This window comes from Grampus griseus, assembly GCF_964374135.1.
Source record: "Grampus griseus genome assembly, chromosome: 13".
In the NCBI taxonomy this organism is placed as follows: domain Eukaryota; kingdom Metazoa; phylum Chordata; class Mammalia; order Artiodactyla; family Delphinidae; genus Grampus; species Grampus griseus.
The window spans coordinates 19,367,965-19,383,994 of record NC_139007.1 but is presented as its reverse complement, the minus strand read 5'-3'; the positions used below and the strand labels follow the sequence as shown (position 1 = coordinate 19,383,994).

General features: G+C 47.8%; 1 protein-coding gene and 1 pseudogene across 2 annotated transcripts in view; one reads left to right on the top strand and one right to left on the bottom strand.

Annotated features, from left to right (window-relative positions):
• NT5E (5'-nucleotidase ecto) overlaps positions 1–16,030 on the bottom strand; it is a 44,714-nt gene that overhangs the window by 9,498 nt on the left and 19,186 nt on the right. Inside the window, exons 3-4 of the mRNA XM_082669425.1 lie at positions 14,806–14,994; positions 788–985 (exon numbers count right to left, since the gene is read on the bottom strand). Coding sequence (XP_082525551.1) covers positions 788–985; positions 14,806–14,994 — 387 coding nt within the window. The remainder of the gene's footprint in view (positions 1–787; positions 986–14,805; positions 14,995–16,030) is intronic.
• LOC309831811 (large ribosomal subunit protein uL22-like) lies at positions 1,155–2,621 on the top strand (annotated as a pseudogene). Its single transcript has 2 exons — positions 1,155–1,575; positions 1,659–2,621. The product of its transcript is annotated as a large ribosomal subunit protein uL22-like (transcript).

The window sequence follows — 16,030 nt, the reverse complement described above, 5'->3', positions numbered from 1 at the left end:
ATTTCCTTAGGAACCTCCATTCCGTTTCCTGGGAGTAAGACCCAGCTTGGACCTTAAAGACGTGCCAAGTAAATCAGCATCAACTCGTCACATCTGAATGAGTGTCTGCTGGCTCAACGGGGAGGGCATTAGTGGTGGGGAGACAATGAGAGGCCCAAGGGCAGGTATAAAGGGTTGAGACGTCCGGCTACAGGGTCCCGGCCCCTCCCTCTGGCTGTCGGGAGCTCTGGCTCTCCAGGGCCCCTGGTCACCTGTCCTTCCCTGTCTGATCACGGTAAGCAGGAAAGGGCAGGCGAGAGAGAAGCACAGGAGGATGTTCATGTACACTGTACGAAATGCATGACATGAAATGTCTTTTCGTTTTGATTCCCAGATCAAAAAGTAAGAAAGACACACACGCATTTGATGACCTGAAGCCCATGGAGACTGGGCTGCTTGCCCAGGTACACTGCTCCCTTTGCCCCAACAATCAGCTCTCCTCTGGACATGGGCCGAGAGTGGCTCTCCTGCGCCAGGGTGAAGCTGGAAGGGACGCGAGAGGCAGCGACACAGTGTCTGATGCTGAGAGGGCTTGGAGGAGCACGTGGGACTTTTGCAATTCGTGTGTGTTTTAAATCTCCTTATCCACGAAGAGGGTAGAGTAAACTCAAGGGAGAAAGAAGCTCGGGTCTTCAAAAACATTGTCCTGAAACATTAACCAAAAAATAAAAAGGAAAAAAAAAAAGAAAAAAAAAATCCAGCCATCAGATCTTTGCATTGGTGGATCCCTGCCCTGAATTTCACGTACCTTCCAGAATGCTGCTGTTGAGAAGGATGGGATTTCCATGTGAAGTGACGACGTTTCCTTTTTCATCAAACTCGACCTTCAGATAGCCTAGGTATTTGCCAAAAGCATAGGCCTGGACCACGGGAACCTGCCGTCCGTCATCGGACGTGACTATGAATGGGTACTGCCCCGCCGGCACCTCTTTGGAAGGTGGAGTGCCTGCAATGAAAGATCCAAAGTTAATCAAGTGGGCCCTTGTTCACGGACGGCCGGGAGCCTGCAGGCTGCCGGCCAGGTGACTGCGAATTCTGAACTGACGATTTGCCAGCTGCTGCTCTACACAGCTGGTCTTTCAGAGCCCAGCTTGGGTATCTGCCCCTGTTTCCGAATGCCCTTTTGGCACGTGAATCTTTCCATTCTCAACTCAGCAGCGGTTGCTAAGCTCTTGCTAAGTCCTGGGCACCGTGCCCGGTGCTACGTGGCATACAAAGATGCGACACTGCTAAGACAGTCCCGCCTCCATCCTGACCCTGGCTCCAGTCTCACCGGCCCGGTGAAGCAGCCAAGCCACTTCACCTCACCGTGCTTCAGTTTCCCCATCTGTAAAATGGGCATAATAACGGGTGATTGCTGCCATCCCGGGCTTGGCAGTGCCAATTTCAAAGCCCTCGGGCGGCAGACTCTTGTGTCTACTGAGTCCTCCCTGGTGGCGGAGTCCTTCTGTGTGTGGGGAACATGTCGGAGTCCCCGGTTTGGTGCTCCGGCGCTGTCGGGCCTCTGTGACGTGCAGAGGGGTGCTCTGGGCGAGAGTGGGGCGGGGGGATGGCGGGTGCACAGGCAGGCTGTGAACGGTGCCGACTCCTGAGGTCCAGTGTCTCACGGTGACCTCTAGAAAGGGTCCATTCTTCACTGGGCCCAGAAAACCCCATACAATCATGCAAATCAAGCGGTTCAAATCTTCGTGTTCACTGTAAGGACACTCATGAAACTGCCCAGGCCAAAAGCCACCAAGTATCTGAAGGATGTCACTTTACAGAAGCAATGTGTGCCATTCCATCATTCCAACGGTGGAGTTGGTAGGTGCGCCCAGGCCAAACAGTGGGGCCGGACGCAGGGTCGGTGGCCTCCAAAAGGTGCTGAATTGTTACTGCACACGCTCAAAAATGCAGAGTAATGCTGAGCTTAAAGGCTTAGATGTAGATTCTCTGGTCATGGAGCATGTTCAAGTGAACAACGCCCCCAAGATGCAATGCAGGATTTACAGAGCTTGTGGTCGGATCAACACAAGCTCTCCCTGCCACATTGAGATGATCCTTCGTGAAAAAGAACAGACTGTTACTAACCCAGAAGAGGAGGTTGCACAGAACAAAAAGATACCCCAGAAAAAACTGAAGAAACAAAAACTTATTACCCGGGAATAAATGTTGCCAAAAAAAAAAAAAAGCAAATAAAAGTAAAAGAAAAAAAAAGGCAAAATAACAATTCCTATTTCACAGGAATCTTGAGAGGATTAAACATTTAAACTCTCTTGCTGGGACTTCCCTCGTGGTCCAGTGGCTAAGACTCCGTGCTCCCAATGCAGAGGGCCCGGGTTTGATCCCTGGTCAAGGAACTAGATCCCACGTGCGACAACTAAGTGTTCGCATGTCACAGCTGAAGATCCTGTATGCCGCAACTAAGACCCGGCACAGCCAAATTAAAACAAAACAAAACAAAACCCTCTTGCAGACTGCCTGGCGCATAATACTCAATAAATGTGTATTTCTTTCCCCCATGAGGGAATGGCAACCTCTAGAAACGCTAGACACACACTCCAGAGCTTAGACTCTTTAGTGGAAGATCAGCAGAAATGACAAGAAATTAACACAACATTGTAAATCAACTATACTCAATAAAAAATAGAAATGACAAAAGGCCATCCTTAGGTTTTTTTTTTTTTTTTCATCCTTAGGTTTTGTTGCTCAGTTCTGTGTCCCCTCGGGTGCCTTGAGGAAGAGCCGCATTCACCGGGGTGGCCGACTGGCACACAGACCTCCCGCCCCAGCCAGACCACAGACCTGTCAGGTTCTGCTGAGTTCTGTCTCAAAGGGGAGCCCTGGGGAGAGCCTGGGAGCCACTTATCTCAAAGGGGAGCCAGAGGCTGAGTCCCATCCCAGCACGGTCTCCCGGACACACGCCGTGTGAGGGTGGGAGCCCGGCACTCAGAACATGAGCCCTGGGCTCTGATCACCTGGCACGTTTCAGTTCTGCAACTGCACCCCTCCTATGGGTGCCCTGTACTTCCCATCTCACCTCCGGCGAGAGCGGGATCTCATCTGGGCTGTTCTGAGTCAGAGACTATAGAACAGATACCCTTGACCCACTACTATTTCTATCACCTCCCTCTGCACACCCACTACCAGCGCTTCCTATTAGATGTTCACTGAGAGCCCGGAGAACTTCAGTTTGTGTTGGTTCCTCATTGGACCAGTTATGAGAGTCAGCCAGGAGCCAGCCCCGGGCTAGATCTCACTTAATCCTCCAGGAATCCCACGAGGCAGCTCCTATTATTATCCCCACACTGTAGACCAGAAGACCAGTTGTCACAGGCATGCGTCCATGGTCACGCAGCTGGTATGTGAAGGAGGGCGGGTTGAAAAGCAGGGCTGTGAGACACCGGAGCTTATGTTCTCTTCACTGCCCAACACAGCCTACGACGTGCTGTTCTCAGAGAGCCTGCAAGAGCTGGTTTCCAAAGGGCACTCACCAAAGCAGGTGCAAGCCCAGTGGCTGCACCTTTGTGCCCCAAGTTGTGTCTGGGCTTCCCTTTTCACTGAAGACATTAGGCTGTACACCTGGGTTTATGAAAAACCCAATCCTGCCTTGCGCCTGAGCCAAAAGCAGCCCCTTTAGCTCAGTAACCACAGAGCAGAAGTGCTGCAAATACCAACATTTCACCAGCAGGAAATATTCATAGCTGTGGCCAATCTTAATTTCCCATTGTCTTGCTTCCTCTGGATAAAGAAGAAAGCCTTGGAATTTTATTTCTACAAAAGCACGGACTTGAGATCCAGTGCAGGCCGTGTCCCATCTCCATTTGCACAGGCTTACGGGTGGCCGGCAGATGGTGGCGGTCACTGCCATAGATGGTCTGATGCATTGAAGAGTAGCATTCCGTTTTGTGGTGGTCCTTGGACAGACTTGGAGCCTGGCCTTTACTTCAGGGGACGGGGATGTGGCAGTCCCCTCACCTCAGCTGGGCACGGTTAGGGAAGGTGGCTCCTCCTCTGAGCCCAGAGAAGCCTGGCAACGTGCAGTTCCCATTATATCCACAAGGTGGCGCACAACACCTCGTCCAGGCCCTACATCTGTTTCAGAAAGGGGTCTGGCAGATTCCTGGAAACCCAAGAGAAGGGCAAGCCTGACTTCTTTAGCCTTTATTTTTTCTGCCTTCCATAAATATATCTGAGTTTAAACAGAACGTAAAAATTCGGAATCGAACTATGGGGTCAGATGCCTCATCAGATCAGCTTGCTCTTTACAAACAGGAGCCACCAACCCCAGCTCCTGTAGCACAGGGGACTTTCTCCGGCGCTGAACAAAAGATGTGTCATCTTCATCTCGGATGGACTTAATCGGAGTCAAGGAGGACGTTTCCCACGTGGCTGAGACAATAACCAGTCTAGTTTGGCTCCAGTCTGCGTTCCCCACAGCTGGGCCCTCTCTGCTTCCTGTGCACTTGGCAACCCCAGAAAACCACTGGCAGGGAAAGCAATCCAGGGCTTCAGAGTTCCCACAGCACTCTATTCAGCCACAGAGGCTCACGCCCCAGATCGTCTCTCCATACACAGAGCCACATATCTGTCTTTAGAAACGCAGCCTGTCCTCTTGGCAGGGGGAAAACCGTTTACCAGAACTCTATTCCAGCCTTTTGGCAAATCCGTCCTCTTGGAAGCAAGCCTTGGAGGAGCCAGGAGCTGTGGGCTGACATTTAGAGCCGGTAACAGGGTATCCCCTAGAACAGTGAGGGTGTCTGAGGGAACGGAACAGCAGCCCCTCAGGAATGCGGGCGTTCCAAGCGCAGGCCCGGGCAAGCGCCTGCCCAGCTGATATGGAGCAGGGCCCTGTGGGACTCCTGGGCACAAGACTCCTTGCTCGGCACCTGGCAAACAAACGCTGTACTTTCCTTCACTACAACCTGGTGTCAGTGGACTGGCTTTTCTGCATGGCGGGTGAGCAGACCCACGTTCGCTTGGATAGCAACACTACAGTTTTTGACGTGAGCATCATAGCCTATCAGACCCACACGATGTGGCCCAGCTTCATCTAGACCCTCCACCCTGCACTTCAGCAATCTTAGTTTCTCCCATTCCTAGACCACGCCCGCCTCCACAGTCATGAATATAGAGTAAGACCTGGAACCGGAGGCCCACAGGCAAATTATTTACATCTTTTTGTTTCAGTTTATTCATCTGTAAAAGGAGAAAATAACAATACCTGCCTTAGAGGTTGTTTCGAGAATGAAAGAAGTTAAGCGGCACATGAAGCCTGACTCAGGTAAACGCCCAATAAAGGTTAGAGATAATTATTTCCCAAGTTACCATCATCTCTAATGATTCCCCAGACGCGATCAGGCGCTCCTATACCTGCTCTCCCAGCACCGTGGACTTCTTCCTTCACAGCATGCTTTGTAATTACATATGACTGATTTCTCTGCATATTTAAAAAAAAATCTGATGGGCATCAGGATCCCTTTCAAGCCAGTAAGTTCCATGCGGGCAGAGGCTGCTGTGTCTCTGGGGCTGGCCCAGCACATAGTAGGTAGTCAATAAATGTTGAACGACTGATTTTAAGGGGTTTAGCCAACAGATTTCCAGAGATCAGACAAGATTTACATGCCCTTCCTGTGGAGGAATCCATATGTCAAGGGGAGTCATGCCCCATCCCCCAACTCCCCTCCGTTCAATTTCCTCAACTGATGAGCTGGGTGGGGCTCATGAAGCCAAACTTGTCGAGAGAATGGGTTTTGGCGCCAGCTCCCTTTTAATCTTGTTTCACAACCTCGGGAGAGACTTTTAACTCCTGGGACCTAAATTTATTTCCTGTATTTGTAAAACAAGAGATTTGATAGTGTCTGACACCAAAAGTGGTTTAATTTTTTTTTTTTTTTTTAAGTTATGAGCATCTTTCACATGCAAGAAGTCTTGTGGCGTTGCAAGCCATGAAGTAGGCTGGCCAAGATGCCCTCCCCCCCACCCCCCCGGGCAGTCAGGCCAGCTGCTGTCAAAAGGTGTTCCGCAGCCAGAGGGGTGAGTCCCTGTCTCCTCAGCCATCTCTGTACCCGACCCTGATACACAGGCTGTCATGTCTCCTCCAGGGAACTCAAGGGGCCACTGACATTCTCCATATTGGGACTGTGTCCCTCTGTTTTGTACATGCTTCGATAGACTGCCCACATTCTGGCTCTTGGACATTCAGTGATGACCGGAAGGTCTAACAGTGATGATGTATCTTCAAGTGGTACCCAGAGTGGGCACAAACTCTCATGAAGTCCAATCGGCTTGTCTGCCTGTACCCAGTTCTGACTGGCTGGGATAAATAAGAGACCCCGGCAGGGTGGGAATGGGTTCACACACATTCACTCACTCAACAAACACCTCCAAGCTCCAACAAGTGCCCAGTGTGTGGGACTCCACTGTCCCGTGGAGCCAGGCCTGAGGGCTTCGCTTCATCTCTGTGAGGCCTGGAGAGGCCACTCACTGGGGAAAGAGCAGGGGATGCAGTGATACCCCCGCTGTCCACCACCCTCTTTTCTTCACGGAGGATCTAAGCCAGGGTGACTATCCTTCCAGACACCAGACTTCCCATTCGCTTTTTACATTATAGAACAGGGTTTTATATAAAAATTAAAAACAAAGTCATAACAATGCAGCCATCCCCTGGTTCTATCACTATGGCCTGTTAAAATGCAAAGTCCAAAGGAACGGGCTGGAGAGAGAGAGACTGATTTTCATGTTAACATACTTTGTAGTTCCATTTGAAATTAAAAAGGAGGTCCACAGGGCCATGAATTGATGTAAATAAACCTGACATTTTTTTTTTACGGAACATCAGCATTTAGCTGGACAGGGCATTCCAGAGTGGTTCTGTACCCTGGGAAACGCTAGGTGTTTGTATTCAGTGAGGGTCTGAACTGCTGATTTCCACAAAGCATTAGCTTCGGCCACAGTGGCGGGCAGTGGAGCACACGACGCACAATTCAAACAGGCTCATCTCAGAACCTGGAGGACTTCCGGTGGGGAAGCCCGAAGCTCTGCTTCCGCAACATGACAGACGATTTGGAAATTTCCTTACACGTGAGACGTCAAAACTGACAACTGTATGAGTTTCTAGGTTTGGGGGAAATTAATAAACTGAGGACAAGAGATCTGAGTGAGGCACAGCCAGGCTGCTTGGGACAAAGCACCGCACTCCCGGTTTCTTATCTTTTAAAGGTAAGAAGATACATTTGGTCATTTGTGTATTTAGCTCAGATTCTCAAATTGAGTATATGCCTCTCCTTTTAAAAAAATTTAACACACATATTTATAAGAGTTCAAGTTGTGAAAGTAACCAGGTCAGGCCCAAGATGGAGCCACTCATGCTAAGATTCCTATCAGCAAACCAGAACTCCACTGCGCTTCTCCGTGGCTCTCCCAGAACAGGCAGGCCCGGCGCTCCCAGCCCCGCAGGCCCGTGCTGCACAGGCTCCAAGACCTCCCTGCGCTCCACAGAAGGGAAGTTAACCGTCAGCAATGCCCAGGGCAACTTCCTTGTTTCTGCTCCCTTTGGTCTCTAAGACCCTATGGCCTCCTATAGCTCTTCCGAGCCCCCTTTTCTCTGCCACATGGGATGCTGCTCCGCCCATGAATTGCCAAATAAAAGCCTACTGATCAGTAAATTGTCTGGAAAATTTTCTTTTCATAAACTTTAGGATTAATGGTTCAGTTTCTAGGGTTTAGAGAGGTTAAAAAATTTTTCTTTTTTATCAAAGTAAAACTAGCATGACATATTTGGCAAATGGAGAAGAAAAATTTAATTGCAGTCCCACCCCGCCATGGCAATAACCAATATAATTTCTGGGAATTAAAAAATATATATAGGTATGAAGAGAACAGACCTGTGGTGGCCAAGGGGGAGGGAGGGTGTGTGAGGGAAGGATTGGGAGTTTGGGATTAGCAGATGCAAACTAGTATATATAGAATGGATAAGCAACAAGGTCCTACTGTAGAGCACAGGGAACTATATTCAATATCTTGTGATACACCAAAATGAAAAGAATGTAAATATATGTATAACTGAACCACTTTGCTGTACAGCAGAAATTAACACAACATTGTAAATCAAGTATACTTCAATTAAAAAAATATATGTAGGGCTTCCCTAGTGGCACAGTAGTTAAGAATCTGCCTGCTGATGCAGGGGACACGGGTTCAAGCCCTGGTCCGGGAAGATCCCACATGCCGCGGAGCAACTAAGCCCGTGTGCCACAACTACTGAGCCTGCGCTCTAGAGCCCGTGAGCCACAACTACTGAGCCCACATGCCACAGCTACTGAAGCCCGAGCGCCTAGAGCCCGTGCTCTGCAACGAGAAGCCACCGCAATGAGAAGCCTGTGCACCGCAACGAAGAGTAGCCCCCGCTCGCTGCAACTAAAGAAAGCTCGCGCACAGCAACAAAGACCCAACGCAGCCAAAAATAAATAAACAAAAACAAACAAATAAATAATAAATAAAATACGTATGCACGGATAGCAAAGGGGGGAAATGGGTGGCAGAATCCACCCATTCAGAAAAAACCATTTTCTGTCTAGTAAACACCTGTGAGAGGACCAGGGTCCGCCAGGCTTCCCTAATGACGGTCTTGGGTCCTCATTCCTCTCCTCCTCCCCAGGGGGAGGTGAGGCAGACCTGCCTGGAAGGACGGGTCCCCGACAATGATGGGGATGGTGGAGCAGGGGTGCACACAAAGACCTTAATTTTTTGCATAAAAATAGTGGGAGAAAACTTGAGTTTCAGGGGTAGCCTTGGATCAAGGGGGTGAGGACAGGAGTAACAAGAGGAGAACCGGAATGGGAGGAGGGCGGGCTGCAGAAGAAAGCCAGAAAGCCAGCCAGTGAGGCACGCCCTGGGGCGGCAGAGACTTGGAAGGAAGAGTCATCCCAGGCTGCACAGCGGTGGGTCCCCTGCTGTGCGTAGCCGACTTGGAAGGAAGCTGCCTCATGTGGATGGAATTCAGGGACATCAAGAAGAAAGGGCACTCTTCCATATTTGGGTCTCTCCTGCACGGACAAGAAGAATGGTTTGAAAGAGGCAAGAACAGGGGGGACACAAGTAAGAATCAGGACCTAGGGGATCAGGAAAAATAGAGGCTCCCCAAGGAATGATCAGATTTTGGGGGGAGGGGGTGAGAAGAGCTCCAGTGTTTCCCGAGTTTTGTAGGATAAAGAATCTTTTTATTTATTCAAGAGAGGAATGACCTCATAAATTAGTTTGGAGTTGTGTCAAGTGACTACAGTCTGGGTAATAAATGTTTGTATAGTTGTAAAAGAAAAAACATAGTTGGGGCTTCCCCGGTTGGCACAGTGGTTCAGAGTCCGCCTGCCGATGCAGGGGACACAGGTTCGTGCCCCGGTCCGGGAGGGTCCCGCGAGCCATGGCCACTGAGCCTGTGCGTCCGGAGCCTGTGCTCCGCAACAGGAGAGGCGACAACGGTGAGAGGCCCGCATGCGGCAAAAAAAAAAAAAAAAAAAATGTATCTTCCTCTTTTTCATTTAAAATGAAATTGTATACATTTTCCCATGTTGCAGAATATTGGAGAACTGACATATTTTTCTTGGACCCACTATGTTCTGTTCCTATACCACCTCATTTAATCCCTACGACATTCTCTGAGGTAGTCGTATCACTGTAGCGTTTTTTTAAAATAAAAAGCTGAAGCTCAGAGTGGTTAAGTAACATGTCTGAGGTCGGACAGCCAGTAGTGACCAACCCCGGGGGGAGACTGTGGCCGTCGGAGTCCAAAGCCCTGTCCGTGACCCCGTGCTGCTTGTCACAGTGAGGCTGGAAAAAGGAGGTCCTTCTTGAAGACCATCAAGGGGCAAACTTAGGGCAACACGAATGGCAGCCCCGGGAAGAGATCTGCCCTGTGGCAGGAGCAGGCGTTGGATTTCACAACATGCAGTCAGTCATCAGCTTGCCTGACAACCCAACCCTGCCAAAGGATGTGACCCTGTTTTACAGATCATTTGGGGTTTGGCTCACCCTGCTTCGCCCTGGAAAGCGGTTTCATGAGACGTAACTAAAACCGATCAGTGTTATGTGGCTGCAAAAATCGTTAAGCAGAAGGCTCTGGCTTTGCTCCATGAAGGAAGCTGCTGCTGTGCTGGCCTATGGCTGGAAGCTGACCGAGGGGTCCTGAGTAGCGACCCCTGGGACAAGTGAGTCCCGGTACCACCAAGGACATCATCTTTGAAGTTACCGGCCACACCTCTGTCCTCTGGCTCATTCTCCCGGCTCACTCAATACACCCACACATCAGCAATCCTACAGATGCCCAAAGGAAGCAGTTCTTTGTTGGAGAGTGTTTCCCTGTCCTGTGGATGTAGTAAATAATAAGACCACTTTCTTGTTCTAAAAGACAAGATTATCTCAACTACAAGAGTGAAAATCAATGGCGAGATGAACAATGATTGCAAACCACAACCAAGGCTTTTGTCCTCGCTCGCTTATTCTAACAAAGCAGGGATGGCTCCGCCCCTGCACTCGGAGTACCGGGCCGCTGGCTGCCGTGGGCAGAACAAATGCTAAGGTTTCCTGGTTTTGTTTATACTTAAACTGTGAACTCCATTTGTTTTGAGAACAAAATACGGTGGTTATTAAAATCATTTATGTTCTCTAAGTCAATGAAAAGGCTTGAATTTCATATTCAAGAAACGTGTGCCAAAATCCAGAAGCAATACAAATGAGGTACTTAATACAAAAAGCTGTTCAAATAAAGAAATCTTACTTAAAAAATAATTTTTTTTTTTTTTGGCCACGCCATGCGGCATGTGAGATCTCAGTTCCCTGACTAGGGATCAAACCCATGCCTCCAGCAGTGGAAGCAGGAAGCCCTAACCACTGGACCACCAGGGAAGTCCCAAAAGAGCTTACTTTTAAAGGAGCTACATCTGTCAGCATTCACTCAACAATCCTGGGCACCCGCCTTCCGGGTGTCAGCCAGAGACGTGGTGGTGAGTCTGTAATGGACGCTCCCAGGCTAAGGAGGAGAAGTGACACCTGCTGGGCTGGGAGGGGAGGAGGGTTCACCAGACCGAGGTTTCCGTGAGGCTGCAGGCCTCTTTGCAGAGGAATAAGGGTGAGAGAGCCTTAAAGAGAGGAGGGAGGTAGGCAGTGGGGCTGTGGGCATGCCGCAATTCAGGATGATGACCAGGTCTCAGCCTGTGGTCCCAGAAGTGAGGTTGCTGAAAAGGAGGCGACAGTCACGAGTTGATAGGATCAAGGGACTCTGAACTTGGGTACTGGCTCCACCATCCATATAGACACTCAGCCAGGATGCAGGCAGGAGCTGGAGTGCAGAGGAAGACAGGACGTTGGGTGCTAAATTCTTGGTGACACCGGGGAGGGGCTTAGGTGACAGTGATAACGGGGGGGAGACAGGGTAACCAGGAGGTGTGAGCCTCAAAGGAGCTGGAGGTATAAAGAAAATCACTGCAGTAACCTAAGGAAGTTAGAGAGTATTCTACCAAGAAATGTTTTACTTCCCCAAATTCCCGCAAGCAAGCAGTCAGGCTCTTGGCATGGATGCCTTTCTAGGGAGCAGGGTGTTTGAACAGAGGGGATCATAGATGTCACGCTTGTAACTCCTTAACTGTGCAGATGGAGGAAAGGACGGACGTCTACACTCACCAAGGCCACAGCAAACTGATGGGCTTGCATGATCCAAAATCCAGTTAAAAAAGCGGGAGGCAAACAGAGCGACGGCGTCTCAGGAGCCCGTCTGCCTTCAAGGGTCACACGCAGAGGAGAGTCCCCTGGCACACCTGCCACATCTTCCAACCTGCACACACTTTAACTACTTTTTTGTCCAAAGGCAACAGCATGGACCAGTTCCTTAACTCTAGGATTTAAATCCTTTAGAAGTCTGCATTCGAGCCCTCATCCTCGCAGCTCTGACATTTTGCAAGCCTGGACGTGGAAGTCCTCTCCTCTTCATCCCAACGTGAGAATGGTCAGGCAATACCAGGGTTGTCTGGTCTGCATGTGCACGGTGGCTGTAATCCAGAGAACCTGCAGGGGCTTCACTATTTGGAGGGGAACCGTCCATGTGCTATTTTGGTCGTGCCCCACGTAAAGCTGAGGTTTTAAAAATATGGACTGGTGACAAGACAATGAATCTTATTTAACAGGTAGTCACCAGCATTTAAAAAAAATTAAATAACAGAATAGAAAATACCAGGTGCAATCCCGACACTTTGTGAAATTCCCTTTCAGGTGAGTGTGTTTGTGTGTGTTCGGTCCTGTGTGTGTGCTGAAATGGTTCTCGGCAAGATTTAAAATTCCAAAAGATGTATTATTTTAACCCTAATTTGATTAACTAATCATATTTAACTTTAAGCTAATTCCAAAGGCAATTCAGCGGAGGGTTGTTTCTTGTTGTTGCTTTGTTTGTTTTTCGAGGCTGGGAAAATTTATTTAAACAAGCAAATATGCCTCATCCTCTACTGTGTCCTGGAATCACCTTTCATTGTTAAGTTCATTCCTCACAATGATGAATGTCCAAATTGAATATTTTCATGAGAACAAGTTTAATCTTGGTAAGCAATCATGAAATGTGAGATAAATGACAAAGATGCTACAGGCAGTCTTTTCCAGAGACTGTAATTATCTACTGTAAGGTTTATGGATAAGCAAATTGTAATTTTTATCCTCACATCTTTCTTTCATCCAGTCATTCATCATTCACTAAATTCATCTCCTTCCCAAAAGGCACATTCTCTTTTGCAGGATTTCATTGGCGCATCGTCACTGACATTCTGAAGCGAAGCTAACAGGTTCAGAGAGGGTGACTACTCAAGGTCCTTCAAGTGAAACAGGAATAAGGACTTCTGACCCAGTACTGTGTTTCTTTCTTTCCTTTTTTTAAAAAAAATAATTTGTGTCTCTTTTTCTCATTGTAAAAGCGACATACATTCATCATTTGAAAACACTCAAAGGTGCTAAGAAGAAATTAAAAATTACCCATACTCTCTTCTTAGTGAGAACTTTTAACAGGTTTGGACATTTCTTACTGCTTTGGGTTTTTGTTTTTGTTTTTGTTTTTTTTTTTTGTGGTACGCAGCCCTCTGACTGTTGCGGCCTCTCCCATTGCGGAGAACAGGCTCCGGACCCGCAGGCTCAGCAGCCATGGCTCACGGGCCCAGCCGCTCCGCGGCATGTGGGATCTTCCCGGACCGGGGCACGAACCCACGTCCCCTGCATTGGCAGGCGGACTCTCAACCACTGCACCACCAGGGAAGCCCTGTTTGGGGTATTTTTAATTGCTGCTTTTATAAAAATGGGATTGCCTGAGATAGCTCACATAGAGACGGGCGAAGCAGCAAGCTCTCCAAGGGGAGGGTTGTTCCCCATCGAAGTCGTCCTTCCTAGAGCTGATAGAAGCCAGTTCCAGCAGGCTCTCCTGCTCGTCTTCCTTTTCTTGAAAATACTTTAAAGCCCCATGAAGCAGTGGTTGGGGCAGGGAGAGGGCATGGTGGGAAAGACTCACTGAGCCGGACCCAAAAGTTTTGCGACAGTATATGTTCAAATGGGAAAAAAAAGAGTTAGACTTTTCCTAACTAAAATTACCTGATACCAAGGGGAGAGAGAGAGAGAGAGAGAGAGAGAGAGAGACATGTGGAAGGAATGGAGGGAAGACGGGAAGGAAGGAAGAAAAGAGAGAGGGAAGGGAAAGAGGGAGAGGAGGAGGGAGGGATGGAGAGAGGGGAAGGGAGAGGAGGGGGGAAAAAATCGAGGGAGGAGAGAGTGCTTGCAAGAGCATGGGGGCCTGTGGCTTCTAGGGCACCACAGTCCTGGGATGCTGCAGGGTTAGGGCTTGAGCCCAGAGTTCCAGCTTCTGCCACCTGTGAACCTACCAATCAAGTCCTGTCACCTTGAGCTGTGAAGGCCTTATTTACATTACGTTGTTTATGCTTAAAATTTTTATATGCATGTTGCTTTTTGATGTACAATGACTTTTAGTTGGGCCTCAGTAACCTTTTATATATTTGAATGTGTATGTTATATATATTTATAATTTACATAAGTGAATGGAATTGACATACTCATGAAACCAATAAGTTACTCTTAGTAATGTCTCTTTGCATGGAGGCAACCAAGATGTCCATCAACAGATGAATGGATAAAGAAGATGTGGTACATATACACATTGGAATACTATTCAGCCATCAAAAAGGATGAAATAATGCCAATGGCAGCAACATGGATGGACCTAGAGATTATCATACTAAGTGAAGCAAGTCAGACAGAGAAACACAAATATCATATGATATCACTCATATGTGGAATCTAACTTAAAATGATATAAATGAACTTATTTACAAAACAGAAATAGACTCACAGACATGGAAAACAAACTTATGGTTACCAAAGAGGAAAGCAGGGGATGGACAAATTCGGAGTTTGGGATTAACATACACACTACTATGTATAAAACAGATAACCAACAAGGACCTACTGAATAGCACAGGGAACTCTACTCAATATCTTGTAATAACCTATAATGGAAAAGAATCTAAAAAAGAATGTACATATACATATGACTGAATCACTTTGCTGTAAACCTGAAACTAACACAACATTGTAAATCAACCATATATTTCAATAAAATGTTTTAAAAAGTCTCTTTGAGTAAGATTTATACATGTTACCACTCAGTGTGCACCACCTGTGTACATTATTACATGTATATATTATACTATATATGTAACGTATATCATCTAGCCCTCCCGCTGCCATTACCTGTGTAAAGAAACGTGTTGGAATGTCCTCCCACCACTACGTCCACGCCCTTCACTTTCTGAGCGATGAGTTTATCCATTTCAAAACCAGAATGTCCCAGTGCAATAATTTTGTTCACATTTAGAGTTTGTAGCTTATCTACTTCCGGTTGCAATGCAGCGATTTCATCTTCGAATACTAAATTCGTTCCTAAGGAAGAAAATAAATATGGACATTTATTGACAACAATTTTTATTATATTGCTTATTATACAAGCAGACCAAATAAAAACACCTTAATCTCCTAAAGCTCTTAAATTACTAAGACCAAAACTTATGTATAAATTCAGTATAAAATCTCTACAAAGCCAATACAAATTCACAGCAATACGCTCAGTTGCATTCGCTTAATGCTGCACCGGTTTAAGGTTGTGGATGATATTATGTTACTCAAATTCCAACAGTGAGGAGGCTTCAGATTTGGAATCTCTCTATTTTTTTACATCTATTTGTATATTTAGACTTCCATCAGGCCAGTGCTGAGCGTGGCTGAGCACACAAGCATGATGGGTTGTACCTATGCCAAGTCACTATGCTGCACACCTTAAACCCATACAGATGCTGGATGTCAATCATATCTCAATAAAACTGAAAAAAAAAAACAACCAGATTAGCTACTCTACAGCTTTGTTTGCAAGTTCAACATAATCAGTCTTCACACTTGAAACTCTGTCAGCAATTAGCCCTTGAATGCCAATTGTACGACACCGCTGACAACTCTGTCTTGTTCACTGGCTAAGGTCAGCATTAGAGCATCACGGAGCTCTGATTAGATGGCAGCGGGCGGGGGGTGTCCCATCCAAGGACTGCCGGCCCTGGGAGCATGCGCATCATTCCCTGGAGGCTCGCCCCACACTCAGTGGGAGCGGAAGCTTGACCGCTGGTGCAGCTGGTGAGTATGGGTGTGACTCCCCAGCTGGGCGCTCTGTGTGTCACAGGCATGTGCTACCCCTGTGGCCAAACCCCAGCGCGGCCTGAGGGCTTATGGCTCTGACTGGCACACAGGTGACTGCAAACACAGACACGCTGCCCTGAAGTCACATCCAGCCGCCTGTGACTCGGGATCCTCTAGAGGATCCAGATTCCCTTATGCAAATATCTCAGAACCATCTCTCAAATGAGAATGCCGAAACATGAATCAGTCTCGTAACGATCTTTCGAAACCCAGGAGTCTGCCGTCTCCAGTG